Below are 26421 nucleotides of genomic sequence, written 5' to 3' on the forward strand. Positions count from 1 at the left end.
TAGCTTATTGGAGACCCAAGGAACCTCAAGAGTTAACCAATCCTGTGAACGGGTTAGGCAACTCAGGTGTCTATACTTCAACAGCAAAGTTAGATGAGACAGAAGTTTATGAAGTAGGGCCTTGTTTCTTTTTGACTGTTCTCTCTCTCCCTCTCTCTCTCTCTCTCTCTTTCGCTCTCTCTCTCTCTCTCTTTTTTCAATTCAATTATATTCGGTAAAAGTTTATATGAAGTACATACCTATAATGTTTTATCATAACATGCTTAATGTGTTACGACACTGACTATAAGCGTCCATAACCACTCATAAGTGGTTATTAAAGTCTGTATGATGTTTTATAGATCATGACCTATAATGACTTGTAAGAATATATACCGCAAAATATATTCTCGCCATACCGGTTTAAAACACCGAAAATATAATTATTAGGCTACACACATTAGTCGCTATAATACAGTATAACAAAAATGCATAATTTATTATAAGGCTTTACATGAAGCAGAAGGCCTAGTTTACATATCGTACTGTAGCTGGATCACATCGATGCGCAACATTACAGGCTAAATATTATTGCGCTCTGACATGATAGACCGTCTATCAAATTGTTCCAGTTATTCTCTCTCAGATCTAAATGATGGGCAATGAATGTGGGCAGGTCCCTCTCCGCTCTCCACTCAACACCCGGATGTGTGCGGCACTTCGAGCGCATAGTAGAATAACTGGATCCAGATAATAGACTGTTAGATGGGAATCAGATCGCGGATTACGACAAAAAATGAAATCAACTGAATTGGTGACGTTTTGGAATCACTGATAGAATGGAGGACGATCTGGTGTCAGAGGATGATATCTGTAAGTAGTTAGAATTATTTTATTACTAACGGAATAGCTGTCTGTATGGCTTTTTGTGATGACAACTCCGCTCATCTGGCCTATATAGTAGTCTAGGCAGCCTGCCTATAGCAGGTTCTTGTACGCGCGGACACTGTATCTGAGCAGATACGATCAGAATAATTGATTAATTGATAAGAGCTACCATGAACTGAAGCCAGTTCAAATACTAGGCTATGTTATCATATTGCAACATAATGGTTGTAGGGATGCTTGACAGGACACATAGGGTTCCTCATTATAGGATGAAACCATAGCCTATCGCATTTGCATTACTTCTGAAATATTATATTGTAGTAGTGCTTGACTTGGGCATGAGCTCACCGGAGCTGAGTACCGGCACCTCAAATGTTCAACTGCTTGAGCTCCTGTTCCTCTTATAGATTATTAGCTCAAAAGTATTGTGAAGGCCCTGCACCTAAATATAAACAGTACTGGCACCCAAAATAAGTACCTGCACCTATTTCAGTCCAAGTCAAGCACTGTTTTGTAGCTTATTCATATAATACAGGGTTTCCCAAACTCGGTCCTGGGGACCCCAACGGGTGCATGTTTTGGTTTTTGCACTTAGCACTACACAGCTGATTCAAATGATCAAAGCGTAATGATGAGTTGATTATTTGAATCAGCTGTGTAGTGCTAGGGGAAAAAACGAAATGTACACTCAGGGGGCCCACAGGACCTAGTTTGGGAAATCCTGGTCTAGTGGTGCGGTGTTTAGCTGTTGTTTTTGCACCAATTTATCATTGCACTTATAGGAGGTTGGTGGCACCTTAATTGGGGAGGACGGGCTCGTGGTATTGGCTGGAGCAGAATGGGTGGAATGTTTGATGCCATTCCATTTACTCAGTTTCAGCCATTATTATGAGCCGTCCTCCCCTCAGCAGCCTCCACTGATTGCACTAGTTTTCTGACTTGTAATGCTCAATGTACCGTTTGATGTAGGCCTGGCAATGTTATGCATAATACAAGCATATAGCCTCCGGGATAGACAGATCAAGGTCAGTCTCAACCAGTCTGTCAATGTTGTCTCATGACAGAAACCAGCGTCTGTTGTCATAAAGCGTCTCAGAGTAAGAGTGCTGATCTAGGATCAGTCCCCCCTGTCCATATAATCATATTGATTGGGATTAAAGGACAAAACGGATCCTAGATCAGCACTAAGACGCTTTATGAACACAGTAGGAAGACTATACAGAACAAATCACAGTTATCAATATAGAAACAGTTCAGTCGCGCTCACATGTTTGCCATATCCAGTATGTTGTGTACACAAAGTTGGAATGTAGTATGAGATTTCTACCTTGATGTTTTCCTCAATGTTGATTTAAGCCTTAATAAGTTCCTGGCAGTTTTTATGAACCTACTGGCAACTATGGCAACCACTGATGTACAACGCATTTGGCACAACAGTGATGAAACAACAGAGAGTATTTTCTGCACAAAAAATAATGTCACAATGGTTGTGTGAACACTTTTGTTCAGACAAACTGTCCGTTGTATCACCAAAGAAATATCAGCTATATCACATCCACTGTTTCAAATGCGTTTTAGGCTACATCAGTTGCCAACCTGAGTGAGTACAGGGCCTTAGGGACATCCAGACTATGTCTGCGTCCCAAATGTCACCCGTATAGTGCGTTACTTATGGGCCCTGGTCAAAGTAGTGCACTACGTAGAGAATAGGCTGCCAGTTGGAACGCAACCTATGATTGGAATTCAATCTGATGGCCCTATGTGCCTTCAGCATTACCACAGGGTCTACAGGGATACAGACATCAACATGAAAGCAAATTAATGCATTTGACAGATCAATCCGTGGCTGAGGCAGCGATCCATACGTCTCAAATCCATTGGATATATAAGAGATAGGAAACTGGACAGAGGAAGAGATAGGAAAAGAGATGAGAGAATATCTTCATGTAAATCAGATGGATATAGCGCATTATAAAAGGCTCATATGTGCTTATAACAAGTTATAAATCATTATACCTGCAGGACTGAAGTAAAGTGTTACCAGTAGTTTGTAGTGAAGGGAACAGGCCTTGTGAGCGGAGAGAGAGCCTGACGCTTGTTCCTGTTTTTCCCTTCCTCATTCCCATGGCCCATGTCTGTTCACAGTGCTCCGGTCGGAGAAGGAATTCCACGATGCAGCGAAGAGGAACGACACGGACAAAATGCGGGAGCTGATGAAGAAAGGGGTGGACATCAAGGCCAAAAACAAAGTGAGTGCATGTACGGGATTGGAGAGCACACACACACACACACACACACACACAAACACACACACACACACAAACACAGTCACAGGCAAACATACACACAGTCGTTGGCAGATACACACACATATGCACTCACTCACACACACATACATACACACATGCACTCACTCACACACAATAGTTTACCACTGTCAAGTGAATACGGGTTGCTATGCTTGTTTTTCATGATAATTACTATTGTTGTGTTGAATCCTGACTGAAAGTGAATTCTCAAGTATTTCAACTAATTCCACTAAAAACTTCTACTAAGCTGTACTAATTCCCATTAGTAAACCACAGTGCAATATCCCAGGAAGGTTTTGATCTGACAGAGTCAATGCCAGACAGTCAGTGCCACACTGCCACTGCCAATGCTTTAGCAGCTGTAGCTTTGTTCCTGCCGTTTGTGCTTTTAGAAAAGGAAACCAGCTTCTTGTTGTCCCAGGAAAAGGATATGACCCGGATTTCACCTCACTGTGGTGAAATAACACCCTCCAACTTGTTTATCTTGGCTAGCATGGCCCAAGGTTTCACCGCTAGGTCGTTAACTGTTTCTCACTCAATGTTTTTTGCAAAAAGTTGCATAATAAATGTTTTTGGAGTTTTTTTGCAGTAAAATATAGGATACAACTTATGTTTTCTTCTCTGTGTCTTGATTAACTGAATTACCCTGCAGGGATCAATAAAGTATGAAGCTGTCTCTATGTGGTTATGTGGTGGGAGTATCTTGACCTAGACTTTACATAACCTTTCAAAGATGTTACTGTGTCTGTTCGAGTGGAAAGGGAGAGAGCTTTTGTCTACCTCAAGCTTCTTCATATTGCATGCTCACGCCCATTGCAGATAAACCACCTTTCATATCTACAGTATTGTTGTGTTTTATTTAATTCAGATTCAGAACACTTTATTGTCTCACATTGGGCGATAAAAACAATATGAAAGAAAAGATACACACTAAAAACACATAAAAAGGATTTCACATTCAAATGTGTTTCACCATCCCCTCGATCTGTTCTGCTGTTGTTTCTCTCTCTCTCTCTCTGTCATGTTGTTTCTCTCTCTCCTCTATAACATGTTGTTTCTCTCTCTCCACTCTCTCCTCTATAACATGTTGTTTCTCTCTCTCCTCTATAACATGTTGTTTCTCTCTCTCCCCTCCCTCCTCTATAACATGTTGTTTCTCTCTCTCCTCTCTAACATGTTGTTTCTCTCTCTCCTCTCTAACATGCTGTTTCTCTCTCTCTCCTCTCCATCATGTTGTTTCTTTCTCTCCTCTCTATCATGTTGTTTCTCTGTCTGTCTCTCCATCATGTTGTTTCTCTGTCTGTCTCTCCATCATGTTGTTTCTCTCTCTCTCTCTCCATCATGTTGTTTCTCTCTCTCCTCTCTAACATGTTGTTTCTCTCTCTCTCTCCTCTCCATCAAGTTGTTTCTCTCTCTCCTCTCTGTCATATTGTTTTCCTCTCTCTCCCTATCTCATTATGTTTTCTCTCTCTCTCTTCCTCCTCTCTCTCTCTCTCTCTCTCTCTCTCTCTCTCCACAGACAGACCGTACAGCGCTGCACTGGGCGGCGGGGGCTGGGAACGAGCAGGCTCTACGTCTGTTACTAGACCATAATAATGAGATGGATGAGGAGGACAGTGTAGGTACACACTCACACTCCACACACACACACACACACACACACACACACACACACACACACACACACACACACACACACAAACACTCACTCACTCACACACACTCACTCACTCACTCACACACACTCTCACACACTCACACACACACACACACACACACACACTCACACACTCACACTCACACTCACACACAAACACTCTGTCTGGTTCTCTGCACAGACACACACAAAAGTATACGCTCGCACATACACACACACTCACGCGTATGCACGCACATACACACACACACACGTACACGCACACACACGCGCACACACACACGCACGGATGCACGCACACACACACCACACACACAGCGACAGTAAACACACCCAGACCCTTTGTCTCAGGACAGTGGCATTATAATGACTGTGATGATGAATATTTCATGTCACGTCGCTCAGCCACCTGGTATAGCCTACGTCTCGGACTTCTTTGACATGTTGTACAAAAGACATGCAACTACATGTTGTACAACAAACTTCTTTGTCTGTTGTGACAGTAGCCTATTACAAACAGAAGCATGACACAGACAGGCAGTCTAAGTAGCGAATTCATGTAATTTTTTCAGGTGGGGAGTTACATGCAGCTATTTAGGCAGCTTATCAAACACAAGCAAGACACAGACAGGCAGTCTAAATAACGATTTAATGTGTTTTACCCCAATGCAATGTGTAGACTGTGTCCTGCTTCTGCTACTGCAATATCCTTAATTACAACAGACAGAGAAGGTTGTAGCTTACATCCTAAATTAGCCTACAAAATATACAGTATATATACAGTGCCTTCAGAAAGTATTTACATCCCTTTATTATTTTCCACATTTTGTTGTGTTACAGCCTGAATTTAAAATTGATTAAATTGAGATTTTGTGTCACTGGCCAACACACAATACCCCATAATGTCAAAGTGGAATTATGCTTTTAGAAATGTTTACAAATAAATAAATACATGAAAAGCTGAAATGTCTTGAGTAAATAAGTATTCAACCCCTTTGTTATGGCAAGCCTAAATAAGTTCAGGAGTAAAAATGTGCTGAAGAAGTCACATAATATATTGCATGGACTCACTCTGTGTGCAATAATAGTGTTTAACATGATTTCTGAATGACTACCTCCTCTCTGTACCCCACACATACAATTATCTATCTGTAAGGTCCCTCAGTCGAGCAGTGAATTTCAAACACAGATTTGCCTCGCAAAAAAGGGCTCCTATTGGTAGATGGGTAAAAAAAAAAGCAGACATTGAATATCCCTTTGAGCAGATACAGGCGTCCTTCATAACTCAGTTGCCGGAGAGGAAGGAAACCGCTTAGGGATTTCACCATGAGGCCAATGGTGACTTTAAAACAGTTAGAGTTTAATAGCTGTGATTGGAGAAAACTGAGGATGGATCAACAACATTGTAGTTACTCCACAATACTAACCTAAATGACAGAGTGAAAAGAAGAAAGCCAGTACAGAATACAAATATTCCAAAACATGCATCCTGTTTGCAATGAGGCACTAAAGTAATATTGCAAAATAATTGGCAAAGTAAATTTATGTCCTGAATACAAAGTGTTATGTTTGGGGCAAATCCAACACAACACATCACTGAGTACCACTCTTCATATTTTCAAGCACGGTGGTGGTGGTGGCTGCATCATGTTATGGGCATGCTTGTCATAGGCAGGGACTAGGGAGTTTTTTAGGATAAAAAGAAACAGAATAGAGCTAAGCACAGGCAAAATCCTAGAAGACACTGGGAGACAAATTCACCTTTCAGCAGGACAATAGCCTAAAACACAAGGCCAAATATACACTGGAGTTGCTTACCAAGACGACATTGAATGTTCCTGAGTGGCCTAGTTACAGATTTCACTTAAATTGGCTTGAAAATCTATGGCAAGACTTGAAACTGGCTGTCTATCAATGATCAACAACCTACTTGACAGAGCTTGAATAATTTTTTTATAATAATGTGCAAATATTGTACAATCCAGGTGTGCGAAGCTCTTAGAGACTTACCCAGAAAGACTCACAGCTGTAATCACTGCCAAAGGTGATTCTAGCATGTATTGACTCAGGGGTGTGAATACTTCTGTAAATTAAATATTTTTGTATTTAATTTTCAATAAATTTGCAAGAATTTCTAAAAACATGTTTTCACTTTGTCATTATGGTGTATTATGTGTAGATGGGTGAGAAAAAGCAACAATTTAATCCATTTTGAATATCAGGCTGTAAAACAACAAAATGTGCAATAAGTCAAAGGGGTATGAATACTTTCTGAAGGCACTGTATATATTATGTATGAGGCAGAGATGTAAGCTACATCATCACGTAGATGAAATTGGTTGCGGGTCCAGAAGAGGGTAAGAGTAAAGTGAAGGGAGGGGGAGGGGGAAGGGGAGGGGTCAGCGCAGCAGCTACAGTGGCTTGCGAAAGTATTCACCCCCCTTGGCATTTTTCCTATTTTGTTGCCTTACAACCTGGAATTAAAATAGATTTTGGGGGGTTTGTATCATTTGATTTACACAACATGCCTACCACTTTGAAGATGCAAAATATTTTTTCTTGTGAATCAAACAAGAAATAAGACAAAAAAACAGAAAACTTGAGCGTGCATAACTATTCACCCACCACATGATGCTGCCACCACCATGCTTCACTGTGGGGATGGTGTTCTCGGGGTGATGAGAGGTGTTGGGTTTGTGCCAGACATAGCGTTTTCCTTGATGGCCAAAAAGCTCAGATTTAGTCTCATCTGACCAGAGTACCTTCTTCCATATTTTCCATTTTTTAGTTTGGGGAGTCTCCCACATGCCTTTTGGCGAACACCAAACGTGTTTGCTTATTTTTTTCTTTAAGCAATGGATTTTTTCTGGCCACTCTTCCGTAAAGCCCAGCTCTGTGGAGTGTACGGCTTAAAGTGGTCCTATGGACAGATTTTCCAATCTCCGCTGTGGAGCTTTTTGCAGCTCCTTCGGGGTTATCTTTGGTCTCTTTGTTGCCTCTCTGATTAATGCCCTCCTTGCCTGGTCCATGAGTTTTGTTGGGCGGCCCTCTCTTGGCAGGTTTGTTGTGGTGCCATATTCTTTCAATTTTTTTATAATGGATTTAATGGTGCTCCGTGGGATGTTCAAAGTTTCTGATATTTTTTTATAACCCAACCCTGATCTGTACTTCTCCACAACTTTGTCCCTGACCTGTTTGGAGAGCTCCTTGGTCTTCATGGTGCTGCTTGCTTGGTGGTGCCCCTTGCTTAGTGGTGTTGCAGACTCTGGGACCTTTCAGAACAGGTGTATATATACTGAGATCATGTGACAGATCATGTGACAATTACATTGCACACAGGTGGACTTTATTAAACTAATTATGTGACTTCTGAAGGTAATTGGTTGCACCAGATCTTATTTAGGGGCTTCATAGCAAAGGGGGTGAATACATATGCACGCACCACTTTTCCGTTATGTATTTTTGAGAATTTTTAAAACAAGTTATTTTTTTCATTTCACTTCACCAATTTGGACTATTTTGTGTATGTCCATTACATGAAATCCAAATAAAAATCCATTTAAATTACCGGTTGTAATGCAACAAAATAGAAAAAACGCCAAGGGGGATGAATACTTTTGCAAGGCACTGTACTGTACTAAAAATGTGTCTGTTAAGTAACACATGCACAGAACATGATTCAGTTCTTTAGCTCTGGGGGGCGGGACGGGGGCAAAATGGGGTGGTTACCTTCGGTCGCGCTGCCTCGGCCTTAATTCTATTTCTATAATATATTGTCCCTTCTCAGTTTGGTATGAATGCTCTGCTGCTGGCAGCCTGGTTCGGTCGCCTGAAGATCCTACAGATCCTCGTGGCCGCTGGAGCAAAGCTCAACTGTGAAAACAAAGTAAGTCATTTCAATTAATTACCTGAATTGACCAAATTCAATGGAACGGATCCTAACCCTAATGATGCAAAAACGCTGATAGGACTACATCATGCAATTTCCTTAATGGTTTTTGAGGGTTTCAATTGTGTCTAATTGTAACTAGTTATAGCTTATGGAATTCAGGCAAACAATATGCTGTTTGTATTCACTCCTATTCACACACAAAAAAGCCAACTTAACCAATTGCTTAATCAGCGTTACTCTGTGAGTTGATTGGACTTCAAAAGAACAAGAGGTTGAGCTAATGTGTTAAAGTTTGTTTACTCAACAAACACTGCTCGAAGTTAGCTGAATTTGAACACGCTTGTTGAGTAAAATTTTAAAAATCATGTTTGCTCAAAACCACACCCATCATCTTTATATTTCCCAGCAGGTTGATTTTCAGAATTGTTTGTTTCAATACCTGTTTTTGCATGTAAATTGATTTGTTGATTAATCTAATGCTACACAAAGATAAATAACATAAAATTTTCTGAACTAATCCTATCTGTTAGTAGTTGGACTTATTGCACCAGTTACTAAGATGGCTGTTCCAGTTTAGATGATTTAGGTCTCATTAATCAAACTTCCCTACCCCGGCAGTCAATTTTGGATATCCTTACTCTGGATGGATTCCAATAAAAATTACACATCACTTTGCAAGCCAGCATAATGTGTTTTGCAGGGTTGATGTGGCCTGTAAACCAGGAGTGTCAGACCAGTGTGTTAGGGTGTAACTACCCTCAAAGAATGATACATATGATACAGTGAGTTTAATTTGAAAACATTAGGAACACCTATCTAATATTGAGTTGCACCCCATTTTACCCTCAGAACAGCCTAAATTCGTCGCGGCATGGACTCTACAAAGTGTTCCACAGGGATGATGGCCCATGTTTCCCATAGTTGTGTCAAGTTGGCTGGATGTCCATTGGGTGGTGGACCATTCTTGATATACACGGGAAATTGTTGAGTGTGAAAAACCCTGCAGCGCTGCAGTTTTTGACACAATCAAACTGGTGCGCCTGCCACCTACTACCATGCCCCGTTCAAAGGCACTTAAATATTCTGAATGGTACTCATACACAATCCATGTCTCAATTGTCTCGAGGCTTAAAAATCTTTCTTTAACCTGTCTCCTCCCCTGATTGAAGTGGATATAACAAGTGACATCAATAAGAGATCACAGCTTTCACCTGGATTCACCTGGTTAGTCTATGTCATTGAAACAGCAGTGACATAGACAGTGTTCCTAATGTTTTGTACACTCAGTGTATATTCACTTGGTGAAGGCGACAGGACTGAAAGCCATTGAATGCAACAACCATGTCTCTGTCGCTAACAAATACAGCCATGGATGGTAACTACAATTCACTCAAAGGGCACACTGGGAATATGCAAATAAGGTATAATATATTCTCAATTTGAATTGTATGTTCACTCAATCTAAAACACGCAATTCAACTTGAGAATGTATGTTGGTTCAGCTAATATGCCCAAATGTTGAACAAACTAGAAATCGTATTGCATCTGGTTGCCTTGTTATTTTAAGCTGAATCAACAAATCTTTTTTTTTACAGTGTGTAACAATGAACTTGCAGTTGAACTTCTGGTTAACACTTAAAGGTGCAATATGCAGTTTTGTGTGCGACCCGACCAAATTATAGATTTGTCATTCTCATTGAAACCAAGTCTGAAAAGCGGTAGTTCCTTTCTATTTGCTTCCTGTTTTGTCCCGCCCTGACTCATGGGACTCTTGTACTGTATGTTGAGTCAGGGTGTGGATATTCTATGTTAGTATTTCTATGTTGCATTCTAGGTGTTGTAGTTCTGTGTTTGGCCGGGTGTGATTCCCAATCAGAGACAGCTGTCGCTCGTTGTCTCTGATTGGGGATCATACTTAGGCAGCCTATTGGCACTCATTAGTGGTGGGATCTTGTTCCGTGTTAGAGGCTTGTATTTGTGTTTAGCCTGAGGACTTCACGTTACGTTGTTTTTGTTTCGTGTGTTTATACTTTATAATAAACATGTATGCATTTCACGCTGCGCCTTGGTCTGACCCGTCCTTGCGAACCTGACATGTTTCTTGTTTTGCATCTCTTTACTTGGTTTTGTACACCAGCTTCAAACAGCTGAAAATACAATGTTTTATTTATTTGTATTTTTTAAACAGGGAGTCACCATTGAGACCGGGTCTCTTTCACAAGGGAGCCCTGCATATACAATTCATAAGATGAAATCGAATCAAAATCAGATCCAGTGTAAAACAAACTAAAATACATCACAACACAAATATTCAAGAAAAACTGTTACATTCCTCAGTATGAAGGTCCCCAATCAATATTTTCAATTGCCCGAGCGGCACCAGAACATCCTATTGTAATGTATTTTGTAGTTGAGTGAGGTGCTTTAAACTAAAAGCGGATTTACCTAGTTCGGTGGAGACCCGAGGAACCTCAAAAGTTAACCAACCCTGTGAACGGGTTTGGTATCTCATGTTTTTATACTTTAACAACAAAGTTAGGTAAGTTGGAAGCTTGTGTTGGAAAGCTTTGTAAACAAAAAGGGAGTAATGAAGTGATCTATGGGACTTTAATGAGGACCAGCCAACCTTTTGATACAGGATGCAGTGATGAGTATTAAAACTGTCACCTGTGATAATGCAAAGGGTGCTATGGTAGACAGCATCCACAGGTTTAAGAGTAGTGGCTGCTGCATTCTGGTAAATGGTGTCTCCATAGTCCAGAACTGGCAAGAAAGTTGACTGTACAATCTGCTTGTTTTGTCACGCAAACTGAATTTAGGCAAACATTTTAGATTTTTTTGCAACCAGGCAATGACGGAGTAATTTCTGCATATTGGACCTTTAAAGCTTGCAAACATAATGATCTATAACTTATTTAATTTGTCTTATTATAATAATTGACTGACTTACTTGACTTAAGCCCTTGGCTCCTATGAGGAGAATAGGCCATTGACGAATGTCCTCCATCTCAATTGGTTCGGGGCAAGTTTTTCCCGATCACACCAGTCGAGGCCACTTTCAGTCACTTCTGTCTTATAATTTAGTTTTGTATTATAATAAGACTTCAAATATGTTATGTATCCATCTCTCTGTCAGAATGGGCTGAGCCTGCTGCACTGTGCCGCCCAGCGGGGTCATAGCAGAGTGCTGGAGTTCATCATGGAGGACCTAGTAGAGGACGTACTGCTGGACAGGGTGGACAAGGTGACTGCCCCACACCACATGACCTGTTCTTTACTAGCACGTTTTCTGCACTTTCCCAGTTCTTTCAAAGACCTTTCTTAGCAAATTCCTTGAACTTCTTGGATTTTCCTAGGATTGCTTTCCTTTCCCAGGACTTTCCCAGTACTGTCCTTGGGCTTTACAGGATTTACAAGGAAAATTGATGATGACACAATGAAATAAATCTTGTTTACTTTAAGAATTTGATTAATGCAGTATCTCCACCGTCTGTGCACAATAGATACCTTGAGGGTTTACTATGCTATCTATTATTTGTACTGTGCCATGTTTAGATGTATTTACTACTTGTAGTTAAGGATGTCAAACTTGCCCGTAGCATATTGGCTGGAGTACATCAGTGACATCACTTTCCCTGGAAAAAAAAGAAGAAAAGCCAACTGTCGCTTACAGAGTGACAGACTAGTCCCTTGCTCTGCTGGCTAAAACGGTTGGCTTGTGTGTTTGCAGGAGGTTGTGAGTTGGAGCCCTGCTTGGGGCAGAACAGAAGGCTCTCTGTTTTTCCAAACGTTCTACATACCGTCATTACTTTCATACTGCCATTTTGTCATTACTGTCATACTATAATTTGGTCATACAGTCATGTGTCATTCTGTGATAGTGTCATTTGGTCATACTGTGATGTTGTCATTACTGTCATTCCTGTTACTGTCTTCTTATTGTTAATCCCTCACTCCCTGTCTTACTGTCAGTCTGGGAAGACAGCGTTTCACCTGGCTGCAGAACATGGACAACTAGAGGTGGTGGAGTTCCTCATCGGTATGGGCTGCACTCATGGCCTCAAGGATAAGGTAGGTTCAGACGTTGACACAAGTGCACACACACACCCACACAGACACTCACCCACACACACACATGCACACACACACACACACACACACACACACACACACACACACACACACACACACACAAACAAACACACACTTCTAGGCGAAAACATGATTAGGCTAGTGTTACAATAGCGAGAGAGTAAACACCTTTGGAAAACGTGTTCACATTTATTTTCAAGTGTGTGTGTGTGTGTGTGTAACTAAGATGTTATCATGTAAATATAACATGATGTCCTTGATATGTTTTTATATGTTGTGTAGGATGAAAACATGGCCATGCATCTAGCAGCCAAGCACGGACACAAAGAGGTCCTGCAGAAGATAGTGGAGACAGGAGTGGACATTGACGAGAGAAACATAGTGAGTAAAGAACATATTGTCACTGTGGTGTGGTGTAGGGTTCAAAGCAGCTCAGAAACGATATTTTATATTCCATACATTTTAGCTGTCGGGGTTCCTGCTTCACTTCATAGGGGTAATGTGGAGAGAAAAAAGTTTATGTTTTGCTTTTAAACCTTTATTTTGCCAGGAAATAACAAATTATATTTTACTATAATAACAACTAGGGTTAGTGCTACTTGTTGTATTTTATATTGTTGATTATTCCCTATTCTGTTGATAGAATGTAAAGCTGATGGAGGCCTGTTGTGACATGATATGTGGTTCTCCAGGACGGACTGACAGCTCTGCACCTGTCCTCTGATGGAGGTCACTATGAATGTGTCAAGCTACTGCTGGAAGCCTGCTGTAACGTCAATGCGCTGACAAACGTAAGGGTCAACTTTCAATTAACTATAACTTGTAAAGGCTTTATAGAGCATTCATCTATACTGTATATTCATATAGCTGTAAACGTATGGACAGAGGACCACATAGAAGCGGGTGCTTCCTATGCACTGACTGGGACATTCTCTTCCAAGACAATGATGTTAAAACTCTTGCTGAGACAAGTGTTGATGATTATGAATAATCTCTAAAGCATCTACTTGTCACGACTTCCTCCGAAGCTGCCTCCTCTCCTTGTTCGGGCAGGCTTCGGCGTTCGTCGTCACCAGCCTTCTAGTCACTGCCGCTCCTCATCTCATCATTCCATTTGTTTTGTCTTGTTTATTACACACACCTGGTTCATATCCCCTCATCAGTACCTGTATAAGTGTTCCCTCTGCCCCCTTGTCTTTGTGTGTGATTGTTGATTGTGGAGGTTAGATTAGCTCGGTGGAGCTCTTTGTATTTTGTATCGCCGGGATATTTCACCCGTGTGCCTTGTTGTTTCCCAGTGCGCCTGATTTCCGCACTGGAATGTTTGACGCATTGCTGCGTACCGTTGTGTTTTCGGAATAAACCTTATATTCTGTGATTTACCCTCCTGCGCCTGACTCCTTCAAAATCACTCACCACACTACTGAACAATAAATTAACTCAACATGCAACAATTTGAACTATTTTACTGAGTTACAGTTCATATAAGGAAATCAGTCAATTGAAATCAATTAATTTGGCCCTAATCTATGGATTTCACATGACTTGGCAGGGGCGCAGCCATGGGTGAGCCTGGGAGGGCATAGGCCAACCCACTTGGGAGCCAGGCCCAGCAAATCAGAATGAGTTTTTCCCCACAAAAGGTATTTATTACAGACAGAAATACTCCTCAGTTTCATCAGCAGTCTGGGTGGCTGTTCTCAGACGATCCCGCAGGTGAAGAAGCCGGATGTGGAGGTCCTGGGCTGGCGTGGTTACACATGGTCTGCAGTTGTGAGGCCGGTTTGACGTACTGCCAAATTCTCTAAAACAACGTTGGAGGTGGCTTATGGTAGAGAAAGGAACATAAAATATCTGGCAACAGCTCTGGTGGACATTCTTGCAGTCAACATGCCAATTGCACGCTCCTTCAAAACTTGAGACATCTGTGGCATTCTGTTGTGTGACAAAACTGCACATTTTAGAGTGGCCTTTTATTGTCCCCATCACAAGGAGCACCTGTATAATGATCATGTTGTTTAATCAGCTTCTTGATATGCCACACCTGTCAGGTGGATGGATTATCTTGGCAAAGGAGAAATGCTCACTAACAGGGATGTAAACAAATTTGTGCACAAAATTTGAGAGAAATAAGCTTTTTGTGTGTATGGAACATTTCGGGGAGCTTCATTTCAGCTCATGAAACATGGGACCAACACTTCACATGTTGCGTTTATATTTTTGTTTAGTATAGATATGCCTTATAAAGGGTTTATAAATGCATTGTTACAACTTTAAAATTGTAATTCATTTAAAGTGGGACCCGATTATCAGATTTACATTGAAGACTGAATCTGATATGGGTAGATAGATAGATAATTGGGTAGCTAGATAATAATTGATCATATTTCTATAGCACTTTTCATTACAGGTTTAATGTCAAAGTGCCACCTAATGTGTGAGACTGAGAGGTACGTTAGTGAGTCTGAACTGTGACCTGTCCCACTATGTTGTTGTCTGTGCAGAATAATATGAATGCCCTCCACTACGTGGCCCAGCATGGCTTTGAGAGAGAGGCCAGTCTGCTGCTGGAGGCAGGCATCAACACAGACACTGTGGATGGCGTGAGTACGCAAGCCAACCTTCAACCATACAGACTACACTAGTTTGTGCATCGGTTAGCTCCTCTTTAGGAATAATGGGTAGCACTTATTAGAACTTGGTTAGCTCCACGTTAGGAATAATGGGTAGCATTTAATGCAACTTGGTTAGCTCCTCTTTCAAATGACAATAGTGAACAGCCAGGTGTTTTAGTTAAGCCCAACAGCTCAGAATACACCAGTAGGGTTCAGCATCTGCACCATGTCCTCTTCTACACTTTTTCCAACTCAGAGAATTGGTGCCATATTTGTTTGTTTAATTCAGTGTATGTCCTATATTAACGTTTTCCCTTTTCAGTAAAAGTGTTTTTTCTTTCTTTGTGGGCAGTCCTACTCCTCTGATATGTTTGTTGTAATGGATAGAGAGAGTCAATAAAAAGGTGTTCTGAAATAATGGTGGGTTAGTTTTAAACCCATTCTGCAGCAGTATTGTCCTGGAGGCAGCGGCTTCGACCGCCAGATCACCCCAAGACACTAAATGTGTTTTTTCAGTGCCTCAGTGCAGAATAGGTTCTCTCTATAGATATTTGATTTAGTGTGTGTCTGAAACAGGACCACAATCTACAGTACAACAGGCCTTTTCCTTCCACGTACCACTAATCAAAAGAGACCCATCGCACTCTCCCAGAAGCTTGGCTGGTGCGTAAAACCCGCAAATTCAGACAAACAAAAAGGTGTAATGGGTTCGCACTGAAGAAGGCTGTAAAGCCGAAACGTCTGTGTACGCTATCCCTGATGCAGTGAAAATTATAAAAAATATTGAGTAATGAAGTAAGCTTTATGCACCATCTTTTTGAGTGCGAACCCATTACACCTCTTTGTTCCTCCCATGTACCACTCCTTTGGAACTCCCTCACTGACAATCTCAGAGCTGCTCAGAATGTTGGTGCATTTAAAGCAAGCCTTAAGAATCATCTCTATCGGCGGGACAAGCTTCGTTCCTAAAGCAGGCCTTAAGACACATCTCTATCAGCTGGACTAGCCTCGTTCCTAAAGCAGGCCTTAAGAGTCATCTCTATTGGCTGGACTAGCCTCATTCCTAAAGCAGGCCTTAAGACACATCTCTATCGGCTGGACTAGCCTCGTTCCTAAAGCAGGCCTTAAGACTCATCTCTATTGGCTGGACTAGCCTCATTCCTAAAGCAGGCCTTAAGACACATCTCTATCGGCTGGACTAGCCTCGTTCCTAAAGCAGGCCTTAAGACTCAGTCATCTCTATTGGCTGGACTAGCCTCGTTCCTAAAGCAGGCCTTAAGACTCATCTCTATCAGCTGGACTAGCCTCGTTCCTAAAGCAGGCCTTAAGACTCATCTCTATTGGCTGGACTAGCCTCGTTCCTAAAGCAGGCCTTAAGACTCATCTCTATCAAGTGGACTAGCCTCGTTCCTAAAGCAGGCCTTAAGAGTCATCTCTATCGGCTGGACTAGCCTCGTTCCTAGATTCCTATTGTTGTTTTCATGATATTGTTATATATTTTTAAATGTCTTGTTTGTTATATTTAAAAATATATATATTTTACTGTATTTCCTAGTTTATATTTTATTTTATGCACTTTGAGATAATTCTTGCATAATGAAAAGCACTTTACAAATGTAATACATTATTATTATTATTTACGTGGCATCTGTTGTATGTGGTAACCATCAATGTGTTTCTAATTTTACCTTGTGTTTTGAACAGCAACACACATCCCCTCTTCACATCGCCGTGCTCAACAATCACACCGAGGTAGTACGGCTGCTAATAGACGCTGAATGTGACCTGGACATATCTGACAATGTGAGTAATATTTCCACTCTCTATGGGCGTTACGTAATCACCTTACTGTATGTAAACATTCTATGCAATGCATTCAATGATTTGTTAGGCCAACGGTGCATCGTGTACCTTAAAGTGTCTGTATCGATTGTGAGTCATCGTGTTGCGTGATAACCCATCATGAGTTGGCTGTGATCTGTGTTTGACGTTGTTTACATTAGCACTGAGGTAAAGGCCACAGAACAGTAGGCTCCTGTACAGTGATAAGGGCCTGGTCCAGCCTCTGTTGGCTTTAGTTTAAGGGTACGCTGATAGCAGAAACTACTGTCTGCAAGTCTGAGTAGTCAGCTGATAGGGTCTGAACACTTTACTGTATCATAAAACTTGTAACACTTTACTGCCATAACACTTGTAACACTCCAGTATACTGCCGTAACACTTGTAACACTCCAGTATACTGATGTAACACTCCAGTATACTGCCGTAACACTTATAACACTCCAGTATACTGCCGTAACACTTGTAACACTTGTAACACTCCAGTATACTGCCGTAACACTTGTAACACTCCAGTATACTGCCATAACACTTGTAACACTCCAGTATACTGCCGTAACACTTGTAACACTCCAGTATACTGATGTAACACTCCAGTATACTGCTGTAACACTTGTAACACTCCAGTATACTGCCATAACACTTGTAACACTACAGTATACTGCCATAACACTTGTAACACTACAGTAAACTGCCATAACACTTGTAACACTACAGTATACTGCCATAACACTTGTAACACTACAGTATACTGCCGTAACACTTGTAACACTCCAGTATACTGCCATAACACTTGTAACACTACAGTATACTGCCGTAACACTTGTAACACTACAGTATACTGCCATAACACTTGTAACACTACAGTAAACTGCCATAACACTTGTAACACTACAGTATACTGCCATAACACTTGTAACACTCCAGTATACTGCAGTAACACTTGTAACACTCCAGTATACTGCCATAACACTTGTAACACTCCAGTATACTGCCATAACACTTGTAACACTACAGTATACTGCCATAACACTTGTAACACTACAGTATACTGCCATAACACTTGTAACACTACAGTATACTGCCATAACACTTGTAACACTACAGTATACTGCCATAACACTTGTAACACTACAGTATACTGCCATAACACTTGTAACACTACAGTATACTGCCATAACACTTGTAACACTACAGTATACTGCCGTAACACTTGTAACACTACAGTATACTGCCGTAACACTTGTAACACTACAGTATACTGCCGTAACACTTGTAACACTACAGTGTCGTGACGTGACTTTAAACATTAATCTGAGGACTGTAATCTCTAATTAACTAACTATGTTTAATTGTTACCCGATTTAAATTATAATGTAACAATTAACTCATTAGCATTTGGGGCACCATGGGAGCAGTTGTTTAAAGAGTTACCATCTCCCGAATTAAACTCTAAAAGGTCTCTACCTATCACATCAATAAACAGTCAACTTATTAATGATAACCTCGTATCATATCATCATTCTGAACGTCGTATCCTCCTTGCATCTGCAAAAACCCGAGCCTTACTTATGATTCAGTGCTACACAAATTAGTTTAATTATTTATTTACTAGCTAACTAAATAATAACACAGGATAAACACACACACGGTATAGGTTATTGACTAGAAACTTAATACGATGGAAACAGGTCCCTAGCGGACTGACACAATATGATGGCTTGTTACAAAAGAGATGGGGGGGGGCAGAGAGGGACAGAGACATAATACTTTGGTACATTTAGAAACGACTCTCACAGTAATCATATATTTTGCACACGAACCGCCGCCCATTTGGAGTAAGAAATCATGAATGTATTTACGTGTAAATGTCTTGGTTTTTTGTGTATTTCTGTCGGAACCAGGCCTTCTTGGAAAGGGGGTTGATTGGGCCTTTCCGCAGCACGCTTGTAAGGCTGTGATTGTCCACAAGGGGTCACAATGTCCTTCTTCTTAGTTGTCCCGTCTCCAATGACTTGTCATGTAGTCCTGAACAGAACTACAGAATTGATTCTACTTCCATTCACTCTGGAAGATTATTCTTTGAAAATAGGCTAGCCAGCCGTGTCGATGGTCCCCAGTGGGGTGATGAGAGTAGTGTAGTATACGATGGTTTGAAGAGAGTAGTAGAATGGTCCCACTTAAATTCGCTTTTCTAGATACTTTGCTCAGGACAGCTAATCAGCCGTACCAGTGATTATCAGGGAGGAGAGTTTTCTTCTCCACCTCGTGTTACAATTCAGAGTTCGCACCACTTTAGACGTGAGCTGCAGCTCGATGTCTTTCTGGTCTGCTTGTTAATTTCTTTACCAAACCTTAATGCACTCTGGTCGAAATGGCCGGTTCAGTCAGGCTGACACTCTCTCTGACCTCACTCATGGCATGGCTACTTACTGTGCAAAGTTTATAGGAGACAAATTATCTCTTATGGCCCCTAAAATCACATTCCTATCTTAACAAAAATACTTTTATAATTTTTCATATTTAATTCACAACACATTGGATGGACACTTTTCAAGTTACAGTATTTCCTCTATAATATGTTTAATGACATCACAAAATAACAACAATATGACATTAGTTTTCTATAGACCGCCTCTGACCATTCCCCACGTATTCTGTTAGGAATATTGTTCCAGTATTCAGCATGTTAAAGTTTCAGCGGGGAAAGTGTCTGGAGACAAAGCACATTCATTTATGACCCTGGATCTCCTCTGTTTGATTTACAACAGATGTCAAAACCCCCCTAACCAATTTCCTCCATCCCCCTCTTATGTATAACATGACTGTCTATGTTGCACATTTTGTGTTGCACACTATGCCTTATAACCACATAATTATGTTCATACCTGTCAGCCTTCATAAAATTGCTTGTTACTGATCATTTTCTATTTTTCTTTCTCTCTTTCTCTGTCTCACTCTCTCGTTCTCTCTTTCTTTCTTTCTCCCTCTCTCTTTCTCCCCCTCCCCCCCTTTCCTCTCTCCCTCCCTCCTTACAGAGGCTCCAGACAGCCCTGCACATCACAGCAGAGCATGGCAGACAGGATGTTGCTGAAATGATCCTCCTAGCTGGGGTTAACCTCAAACTACTGGATAAGGTATTTGATTTCAAATCAAATTTCAAATTGTATTTGTCACATACGCCGAATACAACAGGTGTAGACCTTACAGTGAAAAGCTTACTTACAAGCCCTTAACCAACAATGCAGTTTTAAGAAAGAATACCAAAAATAATCACCAAAAATACAATATAAAATAATACGAAATAAAAGTAACAAATAATTAAAGAGCAGCAGTAAAAATAACAATAGCGAGGCTATATACAGTGAGGGAGAAAAGTATTTGATCCCCTGCTGATTTTGTACGTTTTCCCACTGACAAAGAAATGATCAGTCTATAATTTTAATGGTAGGTTTATTTGAACAGTGAGAGACAGAATAACAACAAAAAAATCCAGAAAAAACGCATGTCAAAAATTTTATAAATTGATTTGCCTTTTAATGAGGGAAATAAGTATTTGACCCCCTCTCAATCAGAAAGATTTCTGGCTCCCAGGTGTCTTTTATACAGGTAACGAGTTGAGATTAGGAGCACACTCATAAAGGGAGTGTTCCTAATCTCAGCTTGTTACCTGTATAAAAGACACCTGTCCACAGAAGTAATCAATCAATCAGATTCCAAACTCTCCACCATGGCCAAGACAAAAGAGCTCTCCAAGGATGTCAGGGACAAGATTGTAGACCTACACAAGAATGGAATGGGCTACAAGACCATCGCCAAGCAGCTTGGTGAGAAGGTGACAACAGTTGGTGCGATTATTCGCAAATGGAAGAAACACAAAATAACTGTCAATCTCCCTCGGCCTGGGGCTCCATGCAAGATCTCACCTCGTGGAGTTGCAATGATCATGAGAACGGTGAGGAATCAGCCCAGAACTACACATGAGGATCTTATCAATGATCTCAAGGCAGCTGGGACCATAGTCACCAAGAAAACAATTGGTAACACACTACGCCGTGAAGGACTGAAATCCTGCAGCGCCCGCAAGGTCCCCCTGCTCAAGAAAGCACATATACAGGGCCGTCTGAAGTTTGCCAATGAACATCTGAATGATTCAGAGGAGAACTGGGTGAAAGTGTTGTGGTCAGATGAGACCAAAATCGAGCTCTTTGGCATCAACTCAACTTGCCGTGTTTGGAGGAGGAGGAATGCTGCCTATGACCCCAAGAACGCCATCCCCACCGTCAAACATGGAGGTGGAAACATTATGCTTTGGGGGTGTTTTTCTGCTAAGGGGACAGGACAACTTAACCGCATCAAAGGGACGATGGACGGGGCCATGTACCGTCAAATCCTGGGTGAGAACCTCCTTCCCTCAGCCAGGGCATTGAAAATGGGTCGTGGATGGGTATTCCAGCATGACAATGACCCAAAACACACGACCAAGGCAACAAAGGAGTGGCTCAAGAAGAAGCACATTAAGGTCCTGGAGTGGCCTAGCCAGTCTCCAGACCTTAATCCCATAGAAAATCTGTGGAGGGAGCTGAAGGTTCGAGTTGCCAAACGTCAGCCTCGAAACCTTAATGACTTGGAGAAGATCTGCAAAGAGGAGTGGAACAAAATCCCTCCTGAGATGTGTGCAAACCTGGTGGCCAACTACAAGAAACGTCTGACCTCTGTGATTGCCAACAAGGGTTTTGCCACCAAGTACTAAGTCATGTTTTGCAGAGGGGTCAAATACTTATTTCCCTCATTAAAATGAGGATCTGAGGACCCATGCCAAATCTTTTCAGTCTCCTGAGGGGGAATAGGTTTTGTCGTGCCCCCTTCACGACTGTCTTGGTGTGCTTGGACCATGTTAGTTTGTTGGTGATGTGGACACCAAGGAACTTGAAGCTCTCAACCTGCTCCACTACAGCCCTGTTGATGAGAATGGGGGTGTGCTCGGGTCGTCTTCTTTTTCCTGTAGTCCACAATCATATCCTTTGTCTTGATCACGTTGAGGGAGAGGTTGTTATCCTGGCACCACACGGCCAGGTCTCTGACCTCCTCCCTATAGGCTGTCTCGTCGTTGTCGGTGATCAGGCCTACCACTGTTGTGTCAATGGCAAACTTAATGATGGTGTTGGAGTCGTGCCTGGCCATGCATTCATGAGTGAACCAGGAGTACAGGAGGGGACTGAGCACGCACCCCTGCTCAGTCCCCTCCATCTAATTTTAAAGGGTCATTCATTTTTTTCAAGTTTGATCTAGTTTTTTATTTACCTTTAGAAGTGAAGCGATCCATTTAAACATGGCGGAGCAAACATGAACGCCGGTGTGTGGGAGTTGTAATGGATTGTTAATAAGGTCTGCAAGCGTTTTCTTTTATAAAATGTTTTGGGATAAAAACCTCTTGAAATGTTTCTTCTAATTTCCAATGTGGTTGGATAACTCATTAAGGGTATCAATCACTGAAGATATGGTATCTAAATGGTATCAATGCAGATAAAGTGTTCCACTTACAGTCACACTTGCAATTAAGATTAGATAAGGTCAACTTTATTTTCCTTGAGGGTAAAATTGCATTAGACACAATGTTGTGTATTAAAATAACTAATCTCAAACATTTAACATCAGTCTTCCCAACACACTTAAACACACTTTCTAAGAAAGCTTCTATGTTCAAATCGCATCAGTCTGGCACAGCAGACGCTTCCTCCTGCGTGCAAATGCCCTGAGACTAGGTTAACATCTCATGGGCTCTAATTCCTTTGCAGCTTGTGTAGTATGGGACCAGCCAGTGTCTCACTGGTTTAATGAAATCATTTCACCTTATTCCCCTTAGTGTGTGTTAAAGGGCTCAAGCATTTTTTTATGCCAATCTGAAGACTATGCCAGGATCCTGTTAATCAGGGCACATCAGAGAAAAACATTTTGCAACAGAAAACAATAACAAGCATTTGTTATTGGACACATTTAGGTAGTACCTCTCATTTCACTGTTTCCCTGTTTTTATTTAGTGCTAATGAACAGGACCCAGGACCCAGGTGGTGTATTGTATGTCATATTGAATCCAGTGTTGTGGCTGTGTGTTGGTACTCTCAGCAGGGGAAGACTTCTCTGGAGGTGGCAGCCAGAGGAAACCATGTAATCTTAGTGGACATGATTATCAAAGCAGACCGGTTTTACAAGTGGGAAAAGGTAGGTTAACTTTTAAACCCAAATGTAAATATATTTCCATCATTGAACTGCAAGGTAGTGCCTGCAGCTCTACATTGTGCCTGTTGAGATCGACTGCTTTCGGGCTTCGCAGCGCACCAGATCATCACGATTCCGGGATGAGTGTTTTAGCAATGCAGTCAATCTCAAACACAAACCCTTTCTTTGTGTACCAGGACAACGTGATCAGCGATGGTGATTCGTGGCTAGGGAAGCAGCTGAGCTTTAAGCAGGACCACCAGGTTGAGACCCAGCACCTGCGCTCTGTCATTTGGAGGCTGGCCACCAAGTACCTGTCCCGCGGGGAGTGGAAGACCCTCGCCCAGCACTGGGGCTTCACGGATGCACACATCCGCGCCATAGAGCAGCAATGGACAGGTGAGGCATCGGCTTGGTCTAGAAATAACCCCCAGCCACTAGCCCGTTGTACATTTACATTTTAGTCATTTAGCAGACGCTCTTATCCAGAGTGACTTACAGTAGTTTGCAGACCTGAAGCAATCACATAGGTGTAATGAAATGGTGATTTCTCCATCTAGCTTTCTATCTGATTTTAAGGGGGCTTCCTTACATTTATATGATTCCTTCAGATCTGCAAACACCAAAGACATAGAGCCTAAGGAGTAAGGAGTTAGCAACCTGGGTTGGCAGATAGCCTTTAGGTTAGAGAGGCTGACCAATAGCCAGAGGGTTGCTGGTTCAACCTAGAGGGTTAATTGACAGATCCCAGGTACCATCTCCTGCCATTGTGCCCTTGAGCAAGGCACTTAAGCCCAGAACTGTCCTTATTATAGCCCACGTATTTTATATGATAACTCTCTTATGACATTCACATACTGTATGTTAGGTACAAAGAGCTTCAAGGAGCATGGGCACCGTATGTTGCTGATCTGGCTGCATGGAGTAGTCATCGCAGGGGAGAACCCAATCAAAGGCCTGTATGAGGGACTGGCGGGGATCTCCAGGACCGACCTAGCTGGTGAGTCAATGGAAAGGGAGACGAGAGTCAACACCCATCAGGGATTTCGAACCCGAGCACCAGGGGCTATCTTTAGTAGAAACAATGGGCGAAAAGCATTAAAAAAAAATCTAAAACAACAATGGATATTCTTATTGGACTGTACTGGCCAATCATTGTCTCTCATTTCATGCCTACTGAACACTCTCCAGCTTCCCTCTAGACCACACTGCTGTCTAGCCTTGGGGAGGTAGTTGTGCAAAAGCTTAATGAGCATATTGTGCAGTGGTGTAAAGTAACTAAGTAAAAATACTTTGAAGTACTACTTAAACTACTGTATCTTTTGGTATGTGTTTCATTAGTCCATTGTCGATATAGTCCTAAAATGTATTGCATGTCAGCAATCAAGTTTTCAAGATATATAACTTTCAAAATACAGAAGGTAAGATGCATTTTGCATCATATGATGCAAATGCAGCATACTGGCTGTATTTCTGTATTTTGAAAGGGTATTTGTACTTTACTTTATTATTTATATTGTTGACAACTTTTACTTTTACTCCAATATAGTCCTAAAGAAAATATGTACTTTTTACTCCCATACATTTGCCCTGTCACCTAAAAGTACTAGTCACATTTCTACTGCTCAGGCAGGACAGCAATATATTCCAATTCACGTACCAATATAATGCATTTTCATCTGTACTGCTTCTTTTCTGCGTTTGTAAATTATGTCTAAGTTTTGGAGTGTGCCCCTGGCTGTCCGTAAAAACAAGAAAATTGTACCGTCTGGTTTGCTTAATATAAGGAATTTTATGGATAGAATTTACTTTAACTTTTACTCAAGTATGACAATTTAGTACTTTTTCCACCACTGGTATTGTGGTTATTAATTACATAAGTACATCACATTCACAGTAAAAGCTGGTTTGACCATCTTTTATCATCTCTACCAGTAATGGTCCGTAGCCCGTAGTTCAACTTAAATGAACAGAGAAGTTTCCTTTTTCTTTTTCAACAGAAAGCATCAGACAGAAGGCAAATGCAGACACAAGCTCTCCCAAGAAATGCACCGCCATGTGAACAAGTCCATCCTGAAACACACTGCAGGAATAAATGGCATTCCAGGGTTCAAAACTAAAAATAGTGGCTGCAACAAAGTTAATACACTGAACAAACATGTAAAGGCAACATGTAAAGGGTTGGTCCCATGTTTCATGAGCTGAAATAAAAGATCCCCGAAATTTTGCATAAGCACAAAAACCTTATTTATCTCTAATGTTGTGCACAAAATTGTTTACATCCCTGTTAGTGAGCAATTCTCCTTTGCCAAGATAATCCATCCACCTGACAGGCGTGGCATATCAATAAGCTGATTAAACAGCATGATCATTACACAGGTGCACCTTGTGCTGGGTACACTAAAAGGCCACTCTAAAATGTGCAGATTTGTCACACAACACAATGCCACAGATGTCTCAAGTTTTGAGGGAGCGTGCAATTGGCATGCTGACTGCAGGAATGTCCATAAGCCGCCTCCAACATTGTTTTAGAAAATTTGGCAGTACATCCAACCAGCCTCACAACCACAGACGACATGTATGGCGTTGTGTGGGCGAGCGGTTTGCTGTTGTCAACGTTGTGAACAGTGTGCCCCATGGTGGCGGTGGGGTTACGGTATGGACAGGCATAAGCTACAGACTACGAACACAATTGCATTTTATCGATGGCAATTTGAATGCACAGAGATACCGTGACGAGATCCTGAGGCCCATTGTCGTGCCATTCATCCGCCACCATCACCTCATGTTTCAGCATGATAATGCACAGCCCCATGTCGCAAGGATCTGTACACAATGTGTGGAAGCTGAAAATGTCCCAGTTCTTCCATGGCCTGCATACTCCCCAGACATGTCACCCATTGAGCATGTTTGGGATGCTCTGGATCGACG

The 26421-nt window shown here is 41.5% G+C and overlaps 1 protein-coding gene across 2 annotated transcripts; it reads left to right on the forward strand.

Annotated features, from left to right (window-relative positions):
* Positions 1 to 602: 602 nt before the first annotated feature.
* LOC123482259 (ankyrin repeat and death domain-containing protein 1A-like) lies at positions 603 to 25705 on the forward strand. Of its 2 annotated transcripts, XM_045209333.1 has the most exons (15): positions 605 to 852; positions 3013 to 3116; positions 4696 to 4794; positions 8621 to 8719; positions 11862 to 11969; positions 12698 to 12796; positions 13100 to 13198; positions 13510 to 13608; positions 15322 to 15420; positions 17137 to 17235; positions 20310 to 20408; positions 23398 to 23493; positions 23688 to 23889; positions 24359 to 24490; positions 25491 to 25705. In XM_045209333.1, the coding sequence occupies exons 1-15, from the start codon at positions 819 to 821 to the stop codon at positions 25550 to 25552; spliced, it is 1530 nt and encodes a 509-aa protein (XP_045065268.1). In that variant the 5' UTR covers positions 605 to 818; the 3' UTR covers positions 25553 to 25705. The 2 variants fall into 2 exon arrangements, with proteins under 2 accessions (XP_045065269.1, XP_045065268.1); XM_045209334.1 differs by lacking the exon at positions 11862 to 11969 and having other exon boundaries at positions 603 to 852.
* The last annotated feature ends 716 nt before the right edge of the window (positions 25706 to 26421 follow it).

Source organism: Coregonus clupeaformis, chromosome 30 (genome assembly GCF_020615455.1).
Source record: "Coregonus clupeaformis isolate EN_2021a chromosome 30, ASM2061545v1, whole genome shotgun sequence".
NCBI lineage: Eukaryota > Metazoa > Chordata > Actinopteri > Salmoniformes > Salmonidae > Coregonus > Coregonus clupeaformis.

Bases quoted from the DNA above. Each gene is read 5' to 3' on its own strand.
- LOC123482259 (XM_045209333.1), top strand. From the start codon at position 819: ATGGAGGACGATCTGGTGTCAGAGGATGATATCT. The intron at 853-3,012 runs GTAAGTAGTTAG...GTCTGTTCACAG, and splicing joins GGTGTCAGAGGATGATATCT to TGCTCCGGTCGGAGAAGGAA. The intron at 23,494-23,687 runs GTAGGTTAACTT...TTTGTGTACCAG, and splicing joins GGTTTTACAAGTGGGAAAAG to GACAACGTGATCAGCGATGG.